At 40.2% G+C, this 21,384-nt stretch overlaps 1 protein-coding gene across 7 annotated transcripts in view; it reads left to right on the top strand.

Annotated features, from left to right (window-relative positions):
• CLCN5 (chloride voltage-gated channel 5) overlaps positions 1–21,384 on the top strand; it is a 155,160-nt gene that overhangs the window by 110,146 nt on the left and 23,630 nt on the right. For 6 of the 7 annotated variants that reach the window (XM_072817422.1, XM_072817424.1, XM_072817421.1 and 3 more), the window contains 2 exons: positions 17,548–17,699; positions 19,951–20,050. In XM_072817422.1, the coding sequence (XP_072673523.1) occupies positions 17,548–17,699; positions 19,951–20,050 (252 nt within the window). Of the gene's footprint in view, positions 1–15,205; positions 15,419–17,547; positions 17,700–19,950; positions 20,051–21,384 lie in introns of those variants that run through there. The other variant, XM_072817426.1, reaches the window with a different exon arrangement.

Below are 21,384 nucleotides of genomic sequence, written 5' to 3'. Positions count from 1 at the left end.
TTATTTTAGGTATTCTAATAGGCGTGTAGTGTTATCTCATCATGGTTTTAATTTAATTTCCTTAATACCTTATGATGTTGAACATCATTCCATGTGCTTATTTGCCAACCTTATTTCCTTTCCAATGAAGTGTTTGTTCAAATCCTCTCCCTTTTTGATAATTGGGCTTTTATTATCTGGAATACATTTATAAAAGGAGAATTTCCTCTATCATTTGGTTTTCCAGTAACATTCTTTTCAATAACTGCATATAATTTCATGGTATAGCTATACCATAGTTTGTTTAACTAAGTTTCCTGATGTACATTTCAGTTTCCAATCTTTTGCTATTATAAACAATGCTGCAATGATCAACCTTGTGTGTGTGTGTGTATCTTTTAAGTGTATTAGAACATTTCTGTAGCATGAGTATATGAGTGCTTATTTTCCCACAGCCTTTCTTGTGCTGAATATTAGAATTTTTTCATCTTTACCCTATGGTAGGGAAAATAAAATAATAAATACTCATCATTGTTTTAATTTTAACTTTTTTAGTTTAATGAGGTTGAGCATGTTTACTAACCATTTAAATTTCTTTTTCTGGAAGTTTCCTGTTTCTGTGAAGTTCCTGTTTTTCTGATGGGCTGATTATCTTTTCTTATCTTTTTTTTATCTTTTCTTATCTTTTTCTAGCAGCTTTTCATTTATTGCTACTAATGTTTTGTCTAATGTAGGTGGAGTGTATTGTTTCCATTTCTGTGTTGTTCTTGTTTACTTTAAAAAAATCTACAAATATTATAAATTTATACATAGCCAGATATGTCACCCATTTCTTTTCTGACTTCTGAGTTTCTTATAATTAGAAAGGACTTTGATATTAAATTTTTACTGTCTGGTTTTTAACTGATTGGGATTGCCATTCTCAAGAGAGAGTCAGAGAACAAAAACCTATGTCAGAATTTATTATTTATCAAATTTGTATTGGGGGTTTATGATATTGTAGAAATTTGGCTAGGTTCTGGGATTTAGCAAGGTTTTAAGGTACCCTCCCTGCCTTCATGAAGTTGATTCTAGCTGGCTAAACAAACATTAAGTACTTATGATAATACCTAATTCTTAGAGTCATTTTCAGGACTAAATGAAATAGTAACATAAAGTAGTTATAATTTTACCCAGCATCAAGTTACTGCTCAATAAAATGTTAGGCTCTCATTGTTATTATTATTATTTTATTTCTGTTATAACCCTATATTCTGAGTGTTATAACTCTTATAAGAACTTAGCAAAGGAAGCATTATATTTGTCTCTGTGTGTCTAGGATTGGAAAAGATTTCACAGAAAAGGTATGTTTGGGAAGGTCCTTGAACGACAAGTTATTTAGTAGGAAGAAGAGCATTCCAGACAGAAAGTGAGCTTTTACAGAGATATCAATAGGCCTAATATACAGAGATATAAAAAGGCAGAATACAAGCCCAAATAAATAAATTGGGGCCTTGAATGTCATGCTAACAAGTTTGGATTAACTTTGTCTGTGAGGACAAGCTCCTTCACCCATTCATTCAACAAATACTTTTTGAATACCTGATATGAAGCAAGCACTGTTGTAGAACTGATACAGTGGTGGGATTAACATAGGTATGATCCAAGTTGATCTGGAATTTAGATCTAGCTGGGGAAATTAGTAAACAAACAGACCAGTTAGTTATTTACCCATCATGATAACTACCAAGATGGAAATAGAGTGAATGACAATACAGGATAACTGAGGAAAAATACTTTTGAAAGGTTAGAAAGTTAGAAAGGTTAGGGAAGGCCTTTCTGTGGAGGTGACCAACTTGGGAAGAACATAGCCAGTATGAAAACCACAGGTTCAGAATTAATTGTCTAGTTGAGGCACCCAAAGGTAGTAACAGTAGAAGAGAGCCTCTGAATTTAAAGTTCATAAAAGAAAGGTACTCGTGGTTTGGTATTTAGTGATTTTTCACATTTGCCTCCTTCTATGAAAGGGCCATGTGTTTGTGTATCACTTCCACTTATGCGTAGTCAGAACCCTTGGGAATGGGTTAGAACAATTACTGGCTCTGGTGGAGTAGCCAGATAGGCTATCCATAAACTTAAACTGACCACCGCTCATAAGCCTTCTGGCTAATCCAGAGAGTTTAGCTTAGTTATCATTACTGCTTCTAACCAAAAATGATGTCATACAGTGTCCATATCACCAAAGTACTTTTTGTGTTCACATTGTTCTCAGTAGGCAATGGAGGCAACCAAGTATGAGTATCTCTTATTCCTATTTAATACACCCAAAAGCTAAGGCAGATGAGATGTAGACATTGCTTGTGATTGTAGAATGTGTTCTTACATTAATAGGCCTTTGCCACTTTTCACTTGCCTTTCTTTACAGGACTGCATGTGAATGACGAGGTTTGACCATAAAACAACAAAGCTGTTTTCTATGCGTTGCACACAGAATTCAGTCCATTTACTATGCTCTGTAGTGATATAATTTTCTTGCTTTGCTTTTTAATTGTTTGTACTTTATTTAATGTTTTCACACAGGATTTCCGAAATGTACACAACAACAGAAAAAAGGTCATAAAGTCCTTGATATCAGTGGTGCGGCTGTGCATAAAACACTACATTTTGTACGGCTGTGCATAAAACACTACATTTTGTACCAGGCACAATAGCACGTACTAAAAAGATTAGTTAAAAGGAGCTTGAAAGGTAGTAGAAGTGGTTCTTGTTTTCCAGATGGCTAGAGGGATTGATTTATGAGGAATGAATAAATAAATTATGCATGGCATGGTTAAATGCATCTGTGGTAGTGTTATAGTAGTCTGTAAATGAGAAGAAACATAAACATTGAGGTCTCAAAGAAGGGAAGGGGGAGGGAAGCAGAAAAAAGAGTTTGAGTAATAGGAAAAAATTCAGAGCTGTTCTTATGGCCCATCTGTTCTTACTTGCCTGCCTCTGCAGCCTGGACATCATGGTTTGGCAATTCATTCATTCACCCGTTCAGTTATTCGGTATTTATGGAGCACCCAGATTAGAAACATGGCATTGTGCTGTTTTAATAATACTCATCAGCACCCTTGTTTCCCTCACCTCTTTGTCTTTCTACCTCAAGTGCCTTGCTACTCCTAATTCTTGAGTGAAGAAACTTTCCTGGCAGGAGAGAGCAACACAGGTAAAGGCACAGGAGCATGAGAGTGCCTTTTCTACTCAGGCAGCACAGTCTGTGCATCTGAGGTCTGAGGCTCCTGGGGGCAGAGATGGTGACAGTGGGAGTAGGAGGAAGGATAGCCTGGGATAGGGTAGGAGATCGAGTTAGAAGTCTGGGTGAGAGCTAGGCTGTCTATGCTTCAGGACCTTATCTTGTAACCAAGGAGTTATCAAATGATTTAAAAGCAGAGGAATGATATGATCAGGTTGGTCTTTTCAAAAATTTATGGCTGTATGGAGGATGGAGTCAGGGGAAGAGTGGGTTGAAGAATAGCAGACTGGTTAAACTGTTATTTAAAAATAGTTTAGTTAAAAGATTAAAAGGCCTGAATTAAGGCAACAGGAATGGAGAGGAAGGGATAATCACTTCTGGAGAAATTTCAAAAGGGGGGATTGATAGGACTAATTAGATATGGGGAATAAACTAGAAGAGTCACAGATGACTTCAAAGCCCAGGCAGAGTAGGAGAGCAGGCCGAGTCTCCCTCGTGTGGGAGAACGTGCCCAGACCACCCTTGCAAGCCTCAACAAACCTCCCAATGTCCCAGGGAAGAAAGAATGTCTTTGAAAATGGAACACATGACAGTGTGTGAAATCCACCAAGTAAGCTGTGAAACAGTTGTGTTTGTTCTGCCATGCTGCAAGGAAAGCTTCTAGTATTCCTCCAGAGAGAAATGGAAAACATCTTGGGCTCCAGCTCATGGGCTCCTGTTAGCACTTCAGTTGACTCAAGCAATTGTGTGGATGGCACAGGGAGGATAAGGAAAGGGAATTCAGAGCCCATCACCCTCATCATACTCAAACTTCCTTAAATACTTAGCCTGGGAGGATGGCAATTGTTACTGCTGCTTTTTGAGCTTGAAAAAAAAATAGTGTCCTGTATCAAAAACTCTTTGGGGCCATAAACCATACCAGTTTTATATGCTGAACCCTCAAAATGAGGCTTATTATGATGTCCACAGGCTTTCAAGGCTTCCTTTAGGTTACTTGATAGGAAAATATCTGGTCAGATTTTAGAATCAGTGCTTTCTTATCTCTTCCCATCTATTTATATTTTTATCTTATTTAAAGTAAATGCCTTATTCATATGTAATTAGTTTTTACCTATCTGGGATATCACATGACATTTAGTCTCCGTGTCACCCTGGAACTCCTCTTTGCCATGATGGTTTCTCAGACTGACTTTGTTTTTGATGACCTTGGCAGGTTTTTGTTTCAGTAGCTTTTAAACTTCATTACATACCTGTGTTCTTTTCTCCCCTGGTTTCATTTAGAAATAATTGATATACATCATTGTATAGGTTTAAGGCTTACAGCATGATGGTTTGATTTATATATACTGTGAAGTGATTACCACAGTAGGTTTAGTTAATATCCATCATCTCATAGAGATAGAATCAAAAGAAAAAAATTGTTCCTTTCCTTGTAATGAGAACTCTTAGGATTTACTCTCTTAACAACTGTCCTATATATCATACAGCTGTGTTAACTATTAACTATAGCCCATCATGTTGTACATTCTATCCCTAGTGCTTTTTAATCTTGGAACTGGAAGTTTGTACCTTTTTGAACACCTTTCTCCAATTCTCCATCTTCCCACCCCCTGCCTCTGGTAAGCATAAATCTGATTTCTTTTTCTATGAGTTCTTTTTTTTTTCCAGATTCCACATATAATGTGAGCTCACACGTATTTGTCTTTCTCTGTCTGACTTATTTCACTTAGAATAATGCTCCCAGTGTCTATCCATGCTGTTACAAATGTAGGATTTCCTCATTTTTTTAAATAGCTGAATAATATTCCATTGTATATGTATATACCACGGTTTCTTTATTCATTCATCATTGATGGACACTTAGGCTGTTGCCATGTCTTGGCTATTATAAATAATGCTGCAGTGAACATGGGAGTTAGTATTTTTGAGTTAGCATTTTCATTTCCTTTGGTTATGTTCCCAGAAGTGGAATTACTAGATAGTATGGTAATTCTATTTTTAATTTTTTGAGGAACCACCATACGGTTTTCCATAGCGGCTGCACCAGCTGACAGTTTTGAATACCTCTCAGGTACTTTATAGAATGTCCCTCAATTGGAATTTGTCTGATTTTTTTTATCTCATGATTAGACTGGGGTTATAGGTTTTAGGGAGGAAGAGTAGAAGTAAAGTACCATTCTCATCATATCATATATCCAGGCTGTATATTGTTGATATTACTTAGGCTGCTGATTTTAACCTTGATCTTCTGGCTGAGGTAGTGTCTGTCAGCTTTCTCCACTGTAAAGTAACTTACTTTTCATCCTTTCCATAATGTACTCTTTGGAAGGAACTCACTGTATAGCTCACACTTAAGACTAGGGAGTTATGCTCCACCTCCTTGAGAAAATATTTGGAATTGTTCTGCATGGGACATTTGTCTCTTCTCTCCCATGTATTTATTCAACTACTTATTTATGTCAGCAGGGACTCATTTGTTTAAACTTTGGGTTATAATCCATTTCTACTTTATTTTGTTCAAATTTTTCCAGTTTTGGCCATTTGGAGCTCTTTCAATTTTCTGTTTCCCTTTGATACACCCCTGTCACTGTGGGGTTTTCTAGAGCACTTATTTTTTTCCTGGCACTACAATGTACCATTTCTCCCAAGGGGAGCCCTGGTTCCTTTTAGTAGAAAATGGTATTAGAAATGAGGATATGGGCAGTAGGTGTGTTCATTTCTAATGGGGCATTATGCTTTAGGCTCTCTTAGCCACTCAGTAAAAAAATATATGCGTGTATACTGACCCATGTCTACATATATATCTATAAATAGACATTATCTACATGTAACCATCTGTGTCTACATTAAGCTAAACATGAGATCATATGAATATCTCTAATTCTACTCCATTAACACATGGGTCATTGTAGCCTCCTCCCCTTGCTTATTTGTAACCTCCCACTCCAGGTAGTGAGAAACTTGGCTCCTGCCATCCACCATCCATTATTTAACTTCCAGTGTGCATGGATGGTGGTTTCAAATTATTAACCTTTAACTTCCATGGGAAACTACTTTGTCAACTAGAATATAGTACTTAAGCACAATTTCTTTTGCCTTTAGTCTTATAGACTCCACTCAGTTCCAGTTTCTTGAATCAGCACCTTTTTCCTCTCTACCTACTTCCATGAGGCTGTTTCACAGATTTGTAATATAGATTCTTCTGTCACATTCTGCATTCCATCTTAAAAAAATCTTTGCATACATGAAGGTCCACTGTGCAATAAATTCTATGGATTTTGACAAACACATCGTGATAGGTATCCACTATTACAGTATCATGCAGAATAGTTTCACTGCACTAAAAAAAAATATCCCCCATGCTTTACCTCTTCAGGCACCTCCCTTCTGAGCCCCTGGTAACTAACAGTCTGTTTTTCATGTCCATCAATTTGACTTTTCCAGAATGTCAGTAAATGGAATCATGCAGTCTAGAGGCCTCTCAGGTTGGCTCCTTTCACTTAGCAATATGAATTTAAGATTCCTCCATGTCCTTGTGTGTATTAATGTCTCGTTCCTTTTCATTGCTGAATAGTATTCCATTGTCTGGATAGAGGGCAGTTTGTCTATCCATTCACCTAGCTACTGAAGGAGATCTTGGATTCTTCACCTTTTGGCAACTATGACCAAAGCTACTATAGACATCTGTATGTAGGTTTTTGTGTAGGCCATAAGTTTTCAAGTCAGTTGGGTAAATGTATAGGTGTGTGATTGCTGTATTGTATGGTAAGACTATGTTTAGTTGTGTTTTAAAAAAATTTTATTTATTTACTTATGTATGTATGTATGTATGTATGTGTTTGCCACTGCCCCCCGCCCTGTCAATTGAGCAAGCACAAGCAGGCAGAGCAGGAGGCAGAAGGAGAGGGAGAAGCAGACTCCTGCTGAGCAGGGAGCCCAACATGGGATCAATTCCAGAGCTCTGAGATCATGACCTGAGCTGAAGGCAGAGGCTTAACTGACTGAGCCACTCAGGTGCCCCTTCAGCTATTTTTCTTACTGGTTTCTAGTTTCATTCCTTTATGAATTTATGGTAGAGTGGCTAGAAGTTGGGCTGTTTAATGTTTGGTGTAACCGTCTGTGCCAGAGGGTTAAAATTTTGTAGTGTCCTTGTTTTCGTGTCACTGCCTGATTTTGAGTTTCCTTTAAGTGCAGTTTGTTGGGAGAGATTCTGTGGCTTGTAGTTCTTTCAGCTGCCACCTACTGTCATTATACTGGAGCCCCCTTGGTGTTGTGGTAAGGTATGTGGGAGCAGGTCATTTTATAATCTTCTGTTAAGTGTCAGTGTCTGTTGGGCCTGTGTCTTGTGGCTGTGACCCTCACACAGTTTAGTCCAGTGGTATGGTTTTTGTTCTTTCTGCCCCATACTTCTGTTCCAACCATGGCATTCCCAGTCCATCTCCTGGAAGCCCAGACCCCTGTTGAATATGTTTTTTTTTTTTCTTCCTTTGGGTGAGACAAGAAGGCTGGGGTGGTGGGGTGTGTGTGTCTGTGTCTGCCAGAGTGAGAGGAATGCCCTTCCCCCAACTGGGATAAGGCTCAGGCAAAGTATTTCCCCCTGGAGCATAGGCCTTTGGTATAGAGAAAGCTCTGGGGAATTTCACATGATTACTCTTCCCCTCCCCTCGTCAGAGCCAGGAGGGGATCTTTCTCTTATCTCTACTGTGAGAACTTGGTATGGTTCCTGGAGGTAGAGGCCACAGAAGTGCAAGGCTCAGAAGTTCCTCACTCTCATGCAAGTCTACACTCAGCCTTCAGCACTTTCGTCATTGCCATCCAAGTGTCCCCTAGTAGTTTCTGGTTCCGTTGGTCTCTACTTCAGGTGAGCAGACCTCCTTGTGTCTTTGTCTTTTTGGATAAACCTGTCTCTTCAGATTTAGGTGTGGCAGTTTCCCCTGTAACCTTAATCCTCAGGTAGGTCCATGAAAAGTTACTGACTGTTCAGTTTGTCTGGCTTTTTCTTGTAGTTAAGGATGAGAGTAACAACTCCTAAGTTCGTCATTTGTCAGAGCTGAATCTGGAAGTTCCCCATTTGTTTATCAGTTAGTGGAACCACTGTGGTCCCCTCTTGAAGGAAAAAAAAAAAACCATAGAGGCCCTTTGGCAGTAAATCCAGAGTGGATTATTTTTAACCTTACCTTGTTCCAATTTACAGCATGGGGTAAAGGGTTGCTGCAACGTTTCAGGAGCGCATGCTAGATGTTTTTGAGGTCTGTGGCTAGCGGGTACTCCACAGACACTGGCCATATTGGTATAACTCTAGTGAGCCATACGGCTGAAGCATTGAGCCTCAGGTTGTCGTATGCTTCACCAAAGAGCTGAGTCTTGCTTTTCTTTTCTAAGGATTGGTACTGCCATTTTATGATCCTGCCAGCAGAGTGATCTCAAATAACTATGCAATCAAAATACCATTTGGAATTCCTCAAAGCTTAAGGTCCTCTCACGTCCTTCAGCATAATGTATGAGTGATTTAAAAAAATTATCACTAAACTTATAAAATATCAGAGGTGGAAGGGACCTTAAAAATCATACTTGTTTACTCCACCCTCATTTTATAGATGGAGAACCTGAAACCCACAGAGATTAAGGCAGTTGCCCAAGGTGATACAACTACTGATTTGTGGAGCTAGGCTTAGAATCTGTACCTTCTCACTCCTGGACAATAGGGCCAATAGCAAAGACTTTCTTTCCATTGACTTTCATTTAAAAACTTTGTAAGCCATCTTCCTCCCAGTGCTTTCCTCCTGGTATTGTCTGAAAATTTACCTGCTTTGTTTCTAAATACTCCAGTGATCTGCCACTCAGAATGAAAGGTCTGCCCTTTGAAATGTCCTGTCTCTACTCTTCTAGCTGTGTTATCTCTTTTTTTTTTTTTTTGGTCATTATTTTCCTTTTTAGAACCACTATGACATAACACATAGATACATGTCACTATTAAAGATTCAAATAATACACATGTTTATAAAATGTGAAGGACATTCCCCATACTTCCCACACCAGAGATAGCCCCTAAAAATAATGCAATGTGACTCTTTGGATTCTTTTTCTATCCAGGTAACACATAGACACACAGTTTTTAAAACATTCTACTTATTATTCTGTAATTTGATTTTTTTCATAGAGTGTGTTTGAGAGATTTTTCTATTTTAGTACATGTCAGTCTACTTCTTCCCTTGAGCTGTTCCCTCATTCCTGGACTCTTTTCATTGTTTCCAGGTTTTTGCTCCTACTAACAGTGCTGCAATGAACAACACGCACACACTGGTTTGAGTAGGTACACGTGTTTCTTTAAGAGCAATCCCTAGGTTTTATATCTATAACTCGTTAGTTCTGACCCTGACATCACACCATTTCCGTGAGTCCAAGAAGAATTTCCTAATTGGGATTTCCTCTTGAAGTTTTTGCCCCTGCCAAAGAATAATTGCTCATCGTGTGTCCCCAACTTCCTTTTGGGGATTAATAGAGAGAAATAGATGCAGACTTAGTACAGAAGAACTGGAGAACCGCTGCTTCTGAAACAGTGATTACATGTTATTACCCAGGACTGTGCTAACCAGGGAGGTTTCCCAACACTGTGGCATGTTAGATGCTTTTTAGTGCAGTGTCTCCCTCCCCATTACATTCCCTGATCCTTTCGTTGGTCCCATAAATGTATAAATTTGAGAAGGAAGGAATGAAGAGCAAGTCATGAAGTTGAGGGATTGTTTTCTTTATGTGGCCAACCCTCTTGGCAACTTTGTCAAATCTAGCCCCGCTACATCCAGTTCTCCATTGATTTTCGTGGTGTCTTAGTCCAGCTGGAGCCTGCAGATACCAAGCCATCAATCCACATTCTATTTCTCATAGCTTTGGTAATAACTCTGGTAGTTAGCACCCTGGCTCCAGTGGTTAGTGAAAGTTGAATTGGGTTGGGAACTTCCAGATGAGAGCAGATGCTGGGAGTAGGAAATCTAAAAGTCCCCCATCAAGCAAAAGTCTACAGGCCGGTGGGGACAGAGCTGTATCCATCAGGAAACAGGGATCCTGAGGGTGGTCTTAGAATCTAGATTCTGCCTTGTTTCTGAAGTCTTCCCTATCCCGTTCTGCCATACCCTGTCTTCCTGGATACTTCTCAGAATCCTCAAACTTAATGTAGTAGATTCATTGCAGTTTTTGCAGTCCCATTACCTGCATCTCTCACTACCTCTTATTTTGTCTAGTTTGCAGCAGAGTTGGGATAGAGAGCTTCCTCTTTGTTGTCCTTCCTGCCTCTTAGACACCTGCAAGTTTTAACCTGCCATGAACGGAAACCAAAGCAGTCAGTCCTTAAATGAAACGTGTGCAAAACAATACAGGTACTGACCAGTCAGACCGGATGTCAGATGCAGCACTGGGCAGTGTTCTGGAACCTCCTGATGTTCTAGCTGCTAAAACATGGGGAACATTCAGGAGCTTCTAGGGGATGGTTGGCAGGGAGAAGAGTCCTGGGAGAACAAAGTAGTTATCTATAGCTCTGGAAGTCTTTCAGTATTTAAGAAATAGTATGGCTGTACAGATGTGTGTCAATGGAGTCTCCTTGAAATATGAACACAGGGCAGCCCAGGTGGCGCAGCGGTTTAGCGCCGCCTTCAGTCCAGGGCATGCTCTTGGAGTCCCAGGATCAAGTCCCGCATCAGGCTCCTTGCATGGAGCCTGCTTCTACCTCTGCCTGCCTGTCTGTCTGTCTCTCTCATATGAATGAATAAAGATCTTAAAAAAAAAGAAATATGAACATATGTCCTCAGGGGCCAAACTAAGATAGTGTATTTTTTGGAATTCATTTATTTTTTAATTGGAGTTCAATTAAGATAGTGTATTAAAGCATAGCATGGCCTTGTGATCCTATCCAGGGCTTAGATGGGAGAGCGACTCCCCAACAATCGCTTTTCAGCCACTGGGTTTAGGTAAATGGGAAAGCAAAAATAGAAGTGAAATGGAGGGACGAGTTGATAGAAAGGTCCTAAAAGTGTTGACTAGGTATTGGAGCTTCAACTGTAATGTAGTCTCAAACCTAGAGACAAATGGAATGTGGAAGGGTTCCTAACTTTCTGGGAGATCTAGAATGGACGAGCCAATAAAAAAGGGGAAGGGGCTGCAGGTATGGAAGTGAGAAATGGCATAAGATAGGCTCTTAGTTCTTGCCGTTGAATGAAGGGAAAATTCAAATAACCACAGGATGAGTATCTGCTGACGTACGCTAGGTAGACTGTTGAATTTTTTGTAGATGTCATTTCAGCCTTGCAAACATACAACATATCCCTGTAAAAACTGAAATACATTTTTAAAAATGGGCCTCTTTTCAGGTCCTGTGATACACACCATCAAGAGCCCTGCCCATTGCTTTGAGTATTCCTTTCTTTCTTCAGGCTGCTGCCAATAAGTGAGCCATCCTGCAGCTGCCTATTACTAAAGCAGTTATTAAAAAAAATAAAATAAAATAAAGCAGTTATTTCAGGGTCTGTGCATGAGGTTTCTTTCTATTCTCTTTCCCCTTGTGTTTTTGTTAGTGTTTAACTAAGTTCGCTTAATCAGTTACCGTTTAGCCCTCCAGGGTAAATTTCTAGTGGCTTTTTGGTTAGGGATTGAAATAAACATACTCTCAAATTGGATTTTTTTTCTTATATTTTATGGGGTTGTCTAGTTTCAAGCATCATGTGATTTTTAGGGAACAATTAGAAAGTAGTTTTCCATAAAAGGAAATGAGCTACATGCATTCATTTATATGCCTCCTCATTCAAGCAGTGCATTTCTAAAGACCCATTGTTCAGTTGTTAGACCTAAGGGTAACCTACTGGGAAAGCTGTTTAAATGTTGACTTTTTTCTGACTCGTTTTCTGGACATTTTGCCCAGACTCAAGCAGTGCAAATTACCCTTTAGGAGCTTTTAAAAAATTATTCAAATTGAGATCTAATTGTACTTTAACTTTCATCATTTTCCTATTAGAGTATTGAATTGTTTTATAAAACTTAGAGCACACTATGCCTTCAAAAACTTACTTGGGTTAAGTTTTACCTTTTTTTGGTTAGGGAGGCAAAAATCTAGACTCACTGAAGCGCCTCAATATGACATTTAGGGTCCTTGTTTGATTTTACTCTTCCTTTCTTGGCAGAGAATTTACACACCAGAAGCTTAACTCTTAATACACTGTTTTGTTTTGTTTTTTTAAAAGTCCTTTTGCATTTTGTTACTTTCTTTGTACCTCAGTAGTTAGTCCCGAAGAGGATCATCTCTGCTGCCATTCTTGACAACTAAGTTTTAAGAATTTACTGTTTCTTTCTAGTAAGTTAAAAAAAAGTGGTAAGGAAAGAAACCAGTTGGATGTGGCATTTGACTCACAGTTTAAGCGGTGATCCAATCAGATATAGGTACTTCCATGAAAGAGTGCAATTTAATCCCTCTCATGGTTGTAAAATCATTGTTGTCATCATTATTATACACTTAAGTATTTTATTTGTCCTATTCTAAAAATTATGATGGATAGCTAAAAATTCCGAGTCTGCACTTGTGCCAAATGGCCTTCCTATGGTGAAAGTTTTAAAAATGAATATGACACTGTATGTTGACTATGCTGGAATTAAATTAAAAAACATTGTGGGAGCCACTGACATTTTAGAAATCAGAAAGTGATATTTTAGAAATCAGAAGGTGATCTGATCGTATCTGTGTTCCAGAAAGATAACTCTGCTTGTTCCCAAATGTTAATTGTATTATCAGGTTTTTATCAGAGGCTGCCTTACAAATTGGTAAGCATTTCTTTGTCTTATTTTCTCAATATCAATTGACCTACACCTGGTGGTCTGTATAATGAACATATGCTAGAGATTACAAATTTGGCAGAAAAGGGAATTGTAATTAAATCTCCTTTTAGCTCAAGGACTGCAGTGTAGCTACCAGACCTAGTTTTTTTTTTTTTTTTTAGATTTTATTTATTTATTCATGAGAGACACAGAGAGAGAAGCAGAGACACAGGCAGAGAGAGAAGCAGGCTCCCTGAGGGGAGCATGATACAGGACTTGATCCCAGGACCCCAGGGTCACACCCTGAGTTGAAGGCGTCCCTCATTTTAATTCTTCTCATTAGTGCTAGTTGAGTTCATCAAGAGAGTGCTAGTTGAGTTCATCAAGAGACTGAGATGTTATGACAATGATGAACTGTACCAAAAGAATACAGGTTTATGGGACACCTGGGTGGCTCAGGGGTTGAGCATCTGCCTTCAGCAACAGTTGTGGTCCCACGGTCCCAGGATCAAGTCCCACATCAGGCTCCCTGTATGGAGCCTGCTTCTCCCTCTACCTCTGTCTCTCATGAATGAATGATAAGTAAAATCTTAAAAAAAAAAATCCCACAAAAAACAAAAGAATACGGGTTTCATGAAGTCCCTAACATTTGATAAGGTTTTGTTGTATTAACATTTCAGGATGCATGGGGCCCTAAGAAGCGATGAGAGTGACCACAACATTTCAGAGCCCTACATTTAGGTCTAATTATTGGAGCACACTGACTGGATTAATGTTTAACAGCAGCTGTCCTGCGGATTCACTGAGAAGTTAAGAGATGGCTATTTCATTCTCCTTTACTTTATGGGCCTTATCGCACAGTTAATTAAGACCTGCTGAAGAATAGCCTTAGGAATAGGGCCTGGGGGATCCCTGGGTGGCTCAGCAGTTTAGCGCTTGCCTTTGGCCCAGGGCGCGATCCTGGAGACCTGGGATCGAATCCCATGTCGGGCTCCCGGTGCATGGAGCCTGCTTCTCCCTCTGCCTGTGTCTCTGCCTCTCTCTCTTTCTCTCTGTGTGACTATAATAAATAAGTAAGTAAGTAAGTAAGTAAAATTAAAAAAAAAAGGAATAGGGCCTGGGAAGGGGGAGCTTTTGAAATAATGCAAATGTAATACAGAACTTATTTTCACAGCTGAAATAGCTAGTATTACCCAGTTTGGATTAGTGAGATCATATTTGATGTTGCTTTCCAGGTAGAGAACCCATACTAAGAAACAGCTCATTTTCTTTCTTTCTTTTTTTAAACAGCTCATTTTCTTGAGGATAATCTGAGGTTTTTTTTTTTTAATTTTTATTTATTTATGATGGAGAGAGAGAGAGGCAGAGACACAGGCAGAGGGAGAAGCAGGCTCCATGCACCGGGAGCCCGATGTGGGATTCGATCCCGGGTCTCCAGGATCGCGCCCTGGGCCAAAGGCAGGCGCTAAACCGCTGCGCCACCCAGGGATCCCGGATAATCTGAGTTTTTAAGTTACGAGGTGCTGTAAAAGAGCTGAGTTTGCATTCAGTTTCATTTTTCATAATTTTCTCTAATTACAATGTAGACACAGAAAGACACAGAACATATGTGTGCAGTTTAAGGAATGATTCTAACATGAATGCTCAGGTAACCACTGCTCAGATCAGGAAAAATTATACCAGCATTCTGGAAACCCCGCCCTCACCATGTGCTCCATCCAGACGGTGACTCCCCCGCCCTGTTCTGGATAGCTACCATTCTTTTTGTCATTTTCTTGCTTCTCTCTGTGATGTAGGAGCTTACATTTGTATCCTAAAACGGTGTGATTTAGGTTTGCCTGGTTTTGAACTTAGATGGATAGAGCCATGTTATGTGCTCCCATATCTGGCATCTTTCACTCCGCATTGCACGTCTGAGATTCTCTCCGTGTTTGTGCTCTCCAGGGCATCATTTTCTTCAAAAAGCCTTTTTTTTTGTATTTGACCCTCTCCCTTTTTAACCCAGGACCCCTGTAACTCTTCTAAATGCTTTCAGATATTCCTGCCTTGCCTTCTCAGATTTTTTGCTAAATAACGTCTAAAGACAGAAGCTTGTCCAGACCCCAGTTTTGTGAACTGATCCGACTGCCCCAGCCTGACGGCATTTGTTTAGATGAGACTACATCTTTAAGGCTTCTGTGCTCAGTTAAAAATCTTCCTTTCTCCAAGGCTGGTCCAAGGGTCTGGTCACATGACTCCAACAGTGACATCACATTCTGACCGCCGGGAACACTGGTGCTTTAGGTGGCAGAGAACGCAGCAAGTGCCCTTCTCAAGCAGTTAATACCAGGGCTCCTTCCATAGAAGCTCCGCAACCTTAATGACCAAATGCGGGCTGCCAAGGTTATTTCTTCCTTGAGGCAGAAAAAAAGAAGGCTGTGATTGAAGGTAAGCAGACCTGAGCCCAGTCAAGGACCGAAGTGTGACCCCAGGGAGACCGGGATCTGGAGAATCACAGTCTGTTGTCGGCTTCTAATCACTGCCTGCTCTTTCAGAGCTGCCTGACAATTTGCGTTTCTAACAGGAGACTATCTACAAAGAAGGATGATGCAGTGCTCATGTTACCTGGTGATGTAATAGGATTCTTTCTTTCCTGTTGGGAAGCTGTTGCAGATCTTCATTTTGTCTTAATGTCCTTAAGAGCTGGGGGCCTCATTTGATATAGAGTGTAACATTAGATAGCGAGGGAGTGTTTTTAAAAATCAATTTTACAAAATCCTCTCTCAATTTCTCCTGAAAGCAGAGCCCTTAAATCAGAGCAGATTCATTTGGAGTATTAACCTGCTTTAAAAAGTAAATTCCTGGTTGTTTGGTGTCCTGGGTTCATGTCAGCATTCGTCTTGAGAATTGAAATGGCTTGTTTTTTTGTTTTTTGTTTTTTGTTTTTGTTTTTTTGCCCCTCTCACCATACTTTATTTTCTTTCTGTCCTCATTTCCTAGCTGGCTATTTCCCTCCAAGCTCTCAAACATACCAGCATTAATCTTTATCAGTATGCCACTGACATGATAGGAAATGCTGGGCTGGTGATTCAGCAGCCAACCATTTTACAGTCAGGTAGGCTTGAAGATACGGAAAGGACTTTGGTTAGGGGTTTTAAGATTAACTTGTTCCCCTCCTCCACTCCAGTCCCATCCCCACCCTCAATATGATTTGGATTCTGCAGAGCTTTTCCTTTTAAGTGTGTGTATTGCCGGCAAGGCACACTGAATTAGGTATTTGGAAGACTGACAGTTTGTAAATCAGGTACAGCTTGGGTGTTAATTCCCACTTACCCTATGAGAGTGCTGAAGTTGTCTGTGGGAGTTTAGAGTGAAGATGGGGATGCAGATGGGGGAACTGGGTGTCAGCTCAGGCCCACTCTGGCCATCCCTGCACAGGGATTCATCACCAAACAGCCTGGATAAAGCGTTGCCCCTGCTAAGGTTGATGCTGCAAATATGATCTTTGACTGGTGGTGTTCAATGATAGCATTACTTTGCATTTTTCCTCAGTGTGAATTTGTATAAATTCCTGAATACTACTTTACATTTTGTGTTTAATAGAGAAAAAAAAACTGTTTTACCAGAGGATGGTGGAAATATTTTGAACAAGTGTGTCAAACAATACTAAGTAACCTTGTGTGTGTGTACAGCTTCTGAGTTTGAATACTTCTTTCTCATCCCCACTGTTTGTCAAATAAACTTTGATTCCGCTGATATTTATTGAATCTTGGATATGTATTAGACATGAGAAGGCAACAATGATATAGGGCTGCCCTCAAACAGCTTCCGGTCTAGAAAGGAAGACAAAACATTTGCATAAGTAATTATAATAGAAGCTCTGAAAGCAAAGCAGGTAAAGGATTGTGGTTGGGCAAGTGGATATGTTTCTTCCATTGAAGGATCAGGGAGGGACATTCCATCGCCAAACCATGTGCTGGTTACTTGTAAGTCTTAGACTGTTTTGACATACTCAGTAAAAGTTTCTACAAGCCCATTACATCAGGGATCAAAGTCTTCCACCTATCGAAGGGAAATATGTACATTTCAGCCAGCTTAACTCTTGAAGAGGCTGACATGCTTCCTTTGGAGTTCGCACTCAGGCAAAAGCCACCTCCTAGAATTGAATTACTACTGTCTTATACATGCAAAATGGTTTCTGATGTGATATGTCTGCAAAGACCTTTGACCCTTTTGTCTCCCTTCCAGAACAGAAACTAAAATACCTAAGCTGCTCTGCACTCCTGTGTTTTTTTAATAAATCCTTTCCCTTTACATTTCAACTCCTGTCAATTCTCCCTTTTTACTGTCCTGCTCATCTGTCCTTGTCCATTCATACTGCCTTAAGGCACTAATCATTTTGTGCATAGACCACAGAAACCTCTAAATGTGATGGATATTCTCACCAATTATTACAATCCTTTATCAGCACACCCTAACTGTAATCATCTGATTGTTTAAGGACCCACCTTTTGGTACTCAGAAAGGAGGTATTAAAATGTTTAGAGTTACTAATGTCTGTTTCCTGCTCAATACAGAGGACAAGTCATACAATGGTGGAGGAATAGGTTCTTCAAATAGGATGATGGACTTCTTGGAGGAGCCGATCCCTGGTGTGGGGACCTATGATGATTTCAATACAATTGACTGGGTGAGAGAGAAGTCTCGAGATCGGGATAGGCACCGAGAGGTAAGCTGAGAGATGGGATAGGAGTTAAGTGTCAGGAAATAGCAGGGGAAGAGGTGGAAGATACATATTCTTTATATGTATGCTTTCCTTCAGCTCTGGCTGGGGCTGAAGCTGGTGTCTACTGGCAATGTAGGATTTTATTTTTTAAATTTCTTAAAAGATTTTATTTATTCATGAGAGACACAACAGAGAGAGGCAGAGACATAGGCAGAGGGAGAAGCAGGGTACCTGCAAGGAGCCTGATACAGGACTCAATCCCAGGACCCTGGGATCATGACCCGAGCTGAAGGCAGACACTCAACCACTGAGCCACCCAGGTGCCCCGAAAAGGGGCTTCTTTTAAATCAATAAAAGAAAAAAAAATCTCAGAGCCTGGTGTTTACTGAAGCATATGGGATAAAGTCCATGTGAATTATGACTCTGGTACAACCATAAAAGGAAATGTAGGCATTCAACTCAAACCCATAAGACCAATCAAATTCAAATTGAGGACATTAATTTAATATGACAGGTAATAGTTGGTGTTAATGGCTATGGCACAGATTCTTTTGATTTTGGTGAGAGAATTTCCCCCATTTTTCCCTTTCCAGAGTCTGGTGAAAACTTCTTAAAGCAGTTTGCCAAGGTTGTTTGCCTTTAACTCGTTGCTGTGTGTCATTTAAGTCAGGGGATCACAATTTCTAGCTCATGTCAGGGCCATACAGAGAACTTCTTCAAAAGGTAGGGCCCGAGCCCCAGCAATGCGAGGTCAATGGGTGATCCTCTGGTGAGACATTTCTTCCACCAACCTGAGGTGGGGTTATTTTTTTCTTTCTATTTCTGCTTTGAGTTCAAATTTAAAATTTGTTTTTTGAGTTCGTCCCATTCTCTCCTGAGTTTATGATTCCTTTCTCTCAGAGCCAGGCAAGTCTCCTGATAGTCAGGTTCAGATCAGTTTTTATTCCCAAGCCATTCCTGGCTCCTGACTAGTTTTCTTATGATCATCTGAACCTAGGAGTCAGGTCGCCCCAGGTACAGGTTTTGGGAAATTCCTCTGTAATCTTTGGACTTGTGATAATCTCACTGAGTTTTCTGTCCTAACTTAAAAGGGGGATCGCTACAAAACACTATGTTTCTTCATAAAGTTTCTGCTATATGGGAACACCTGCACATCTTCTATCGTATTAACTCATCAGGCCAGCTTTAATATTTCTGCCATCTGTAATTCGGAGCTCAATTTGTCATCAGTTGCATGTTCAGCATGTTATTTACATTGTGAAGGTCACCTGGGTTCTGACAAGGGCATATTTCCCACCATATGAAAGTGGCCACAACTGCGAAACATTACGCCAATGAATAATAATCCAAAATCAATTAGAATTTGTTCATCAAGTGTTCAAGTGTTTTTTTGCATTAACTGTTAATCATCAGAATGGAGATATTATCCCAGAAAAACATTACCTCATCTTCTTTCAGCACTAAAACTGGAAACTTTAAAGTCATAGATCAAAACGAATTATTAAAATGCTTTAAAAATGTTTATAGTTATCATGATTTGTGAGACCATGGTAGCTGAAGTTGGGGTAATGAAGTCACAGTTTCAAAGATGAGAAGTAGAGGTGCAGGGAAGGGGGAAGTGCCAATGACAGAACTGTCAGAATGCTTGGTTTTGAAATGTGGGCACCAAAGAGGTCAGGTGAATGAGACTTTCCACCCCTTTCAATTAGCCTCAGATATTCCCAGAAGATTTTCGAAAATAAAGGAGATGCATTCCTGATACCGCATAGTATCTGTGATCAAATGTGGGGAGCAAGTCTTGGAACTTGCCTGACCTGAAGCACCACCCTGGATAGGAAACCTCACATTGTACTTTCACCACTCAAACATGCCCATGTTTGGTGATTGGGAGAACAGTCAGACTATTTGCTGGGAGTCAAGAGACCATCCTTAAGGTATCAGATGTCTAGGGCAGAAAGAGACCACTGCAAAGAGCAAAACAAATTGAGGTAACACAAAATAAGCACAGCTGGTTGGGGAATCCCTAACTAAGGTACCTGTGGCCATGGCGACACTGTGGATAAAATTGGAGCTCACTAAACCTCCCAAGTTCTTGATGAGGTTGGCTCAGCCCAAGATGATTTGAGAAGTGACTCTAAATTGGTCTCTCTGCCTCCTGAAGAGAGTTGCCTTTGTGTTTCTTTATTGTGCATCTTCAAGTGAAAAAGCAAAGGTGTGTATAGAGTGTACCCAGTGTTTCCTCATTTCTCCCTAGATTACCAATAAAAGCAAAGAGTCCACGTGGGCCTTAATTCACAGCGTGAGTGATGCTTTTTCTGGCTGGTTGTTGATGCTCCTCATCGGGCTCTTATCAGGTAAAGTAAAGCTATGTTTGTTTCCTAAACAAATCTCCTGCAATTGTGCTGTGCCCCTCCCCCAGGCCATGAACTGAGTAAAATGCTGAGCTTTACTGTTTTCCTGCATGAAATAAATGGCTGGTGGACCTTGAGGAAGCTTAGGTTCCCATCTGTAAAGGGATTCTAATATAGCATCCCCTTCCTTAAATAAATGAGATTAAAGGAGGAAATGTATCTAAATGCATTTGTATGCTATAAAATATTGTAGCCATTTTAAGGTGCTGTTAGCATTGCCTGCCAGTGATTGTCATGAGGAAGAGCCCTTCTGTTAGAGAAGATCAGGGTTTTTTGTTGTTGTCATTAAAGATTTTGTTTATTTGAGAGAGAGAGAGAGAGAGAGAGACCGAGACAGAGACAGAGAGAGTGAGTATGAGCTCAGGAGCAGGGGAGGGGCAGAGGGAGAAGCAGACTTCCCCGATGAGCAGGGAGCCCCCTTGATCCCAGGACCTAGAACCTGGGATCATGACCTAGCTGAAGGTAGATGCTTAACTGACTGAGCCACCTAGGTACCCCGAGATAATCAGGGTTTGGTTTTTTTTTTTTTTTTTTTGAAAACACGTACTACATGGGGTTTATAAGAGGAGATATAAAAAGAGAACTTCCCAAGAGTTTTTTGTAGCTATTTCTTAAACATCTTCTCTCTCATTTGGTAATGAAGAACAGCATAGAAGATGTGGCCCATACCCTCAGGAAACTTACAGTCTCATTCTTTTGTGCTGGCAGAGGAGTGGGAGGGTACCACCTTTTCCTATTTTCTCCATCAACCTCCTAAGCCACTCCAAATAATAAACAGTCTGACTAGGAACAGTATACTTGCAATGCCCATACAACTTTAAAGCAGGCTCCCAAGCAGGCTTCCCCTCCCACAGGGGAAGCAGAAAAGCCAAGAATACCTGGCAGAAATGCTAAGGGTTGTATCCTTATGATATTAAAAGATGGGCCTAGAAAGATATGGACTATTGAGCTGAAACAGAAGATAGGTAGGAAACCTGGAGGCAGATGGGATAAAATGGCCTTTAGCATGGGCACTACTTTGTAGCTACTGGGACTGGAATCCCAGCCCTGCCACTTAACTAGTTTTGTGACTTTGGGCAAGTTTCTTAATCCCTGGGAGCTCTAGTTTACTGATCTGTAAAATGGGGCTAGTAAAAGTAGCTGTCATCCACATGTGCTATGAGGACAGAATAGTAAGTAGATGAGATCTAGCACAGACAGTACAGTACTCAGCGTGGTGCCCACAATTGTTAACAACACCGCTGCTGTTACCTAGAGAAAATTTATGAGCTGGGAAA

This window comes from Canis lupus, chromosome X, assembly GCF_048164855.1.
Source record: "Canis lupus baileyi chromosome X, mCanLup2.hap1, whole genome shotgun sequence".
Lineage (NCBI taxonomy): Eukaryota > Metazoa > Chordata > Mammalia > Carnivora > Canidae > Canis > Canis lupus.
This window is presented reverse-complemented; position numbering and strand designations above follow the sequence as displayed.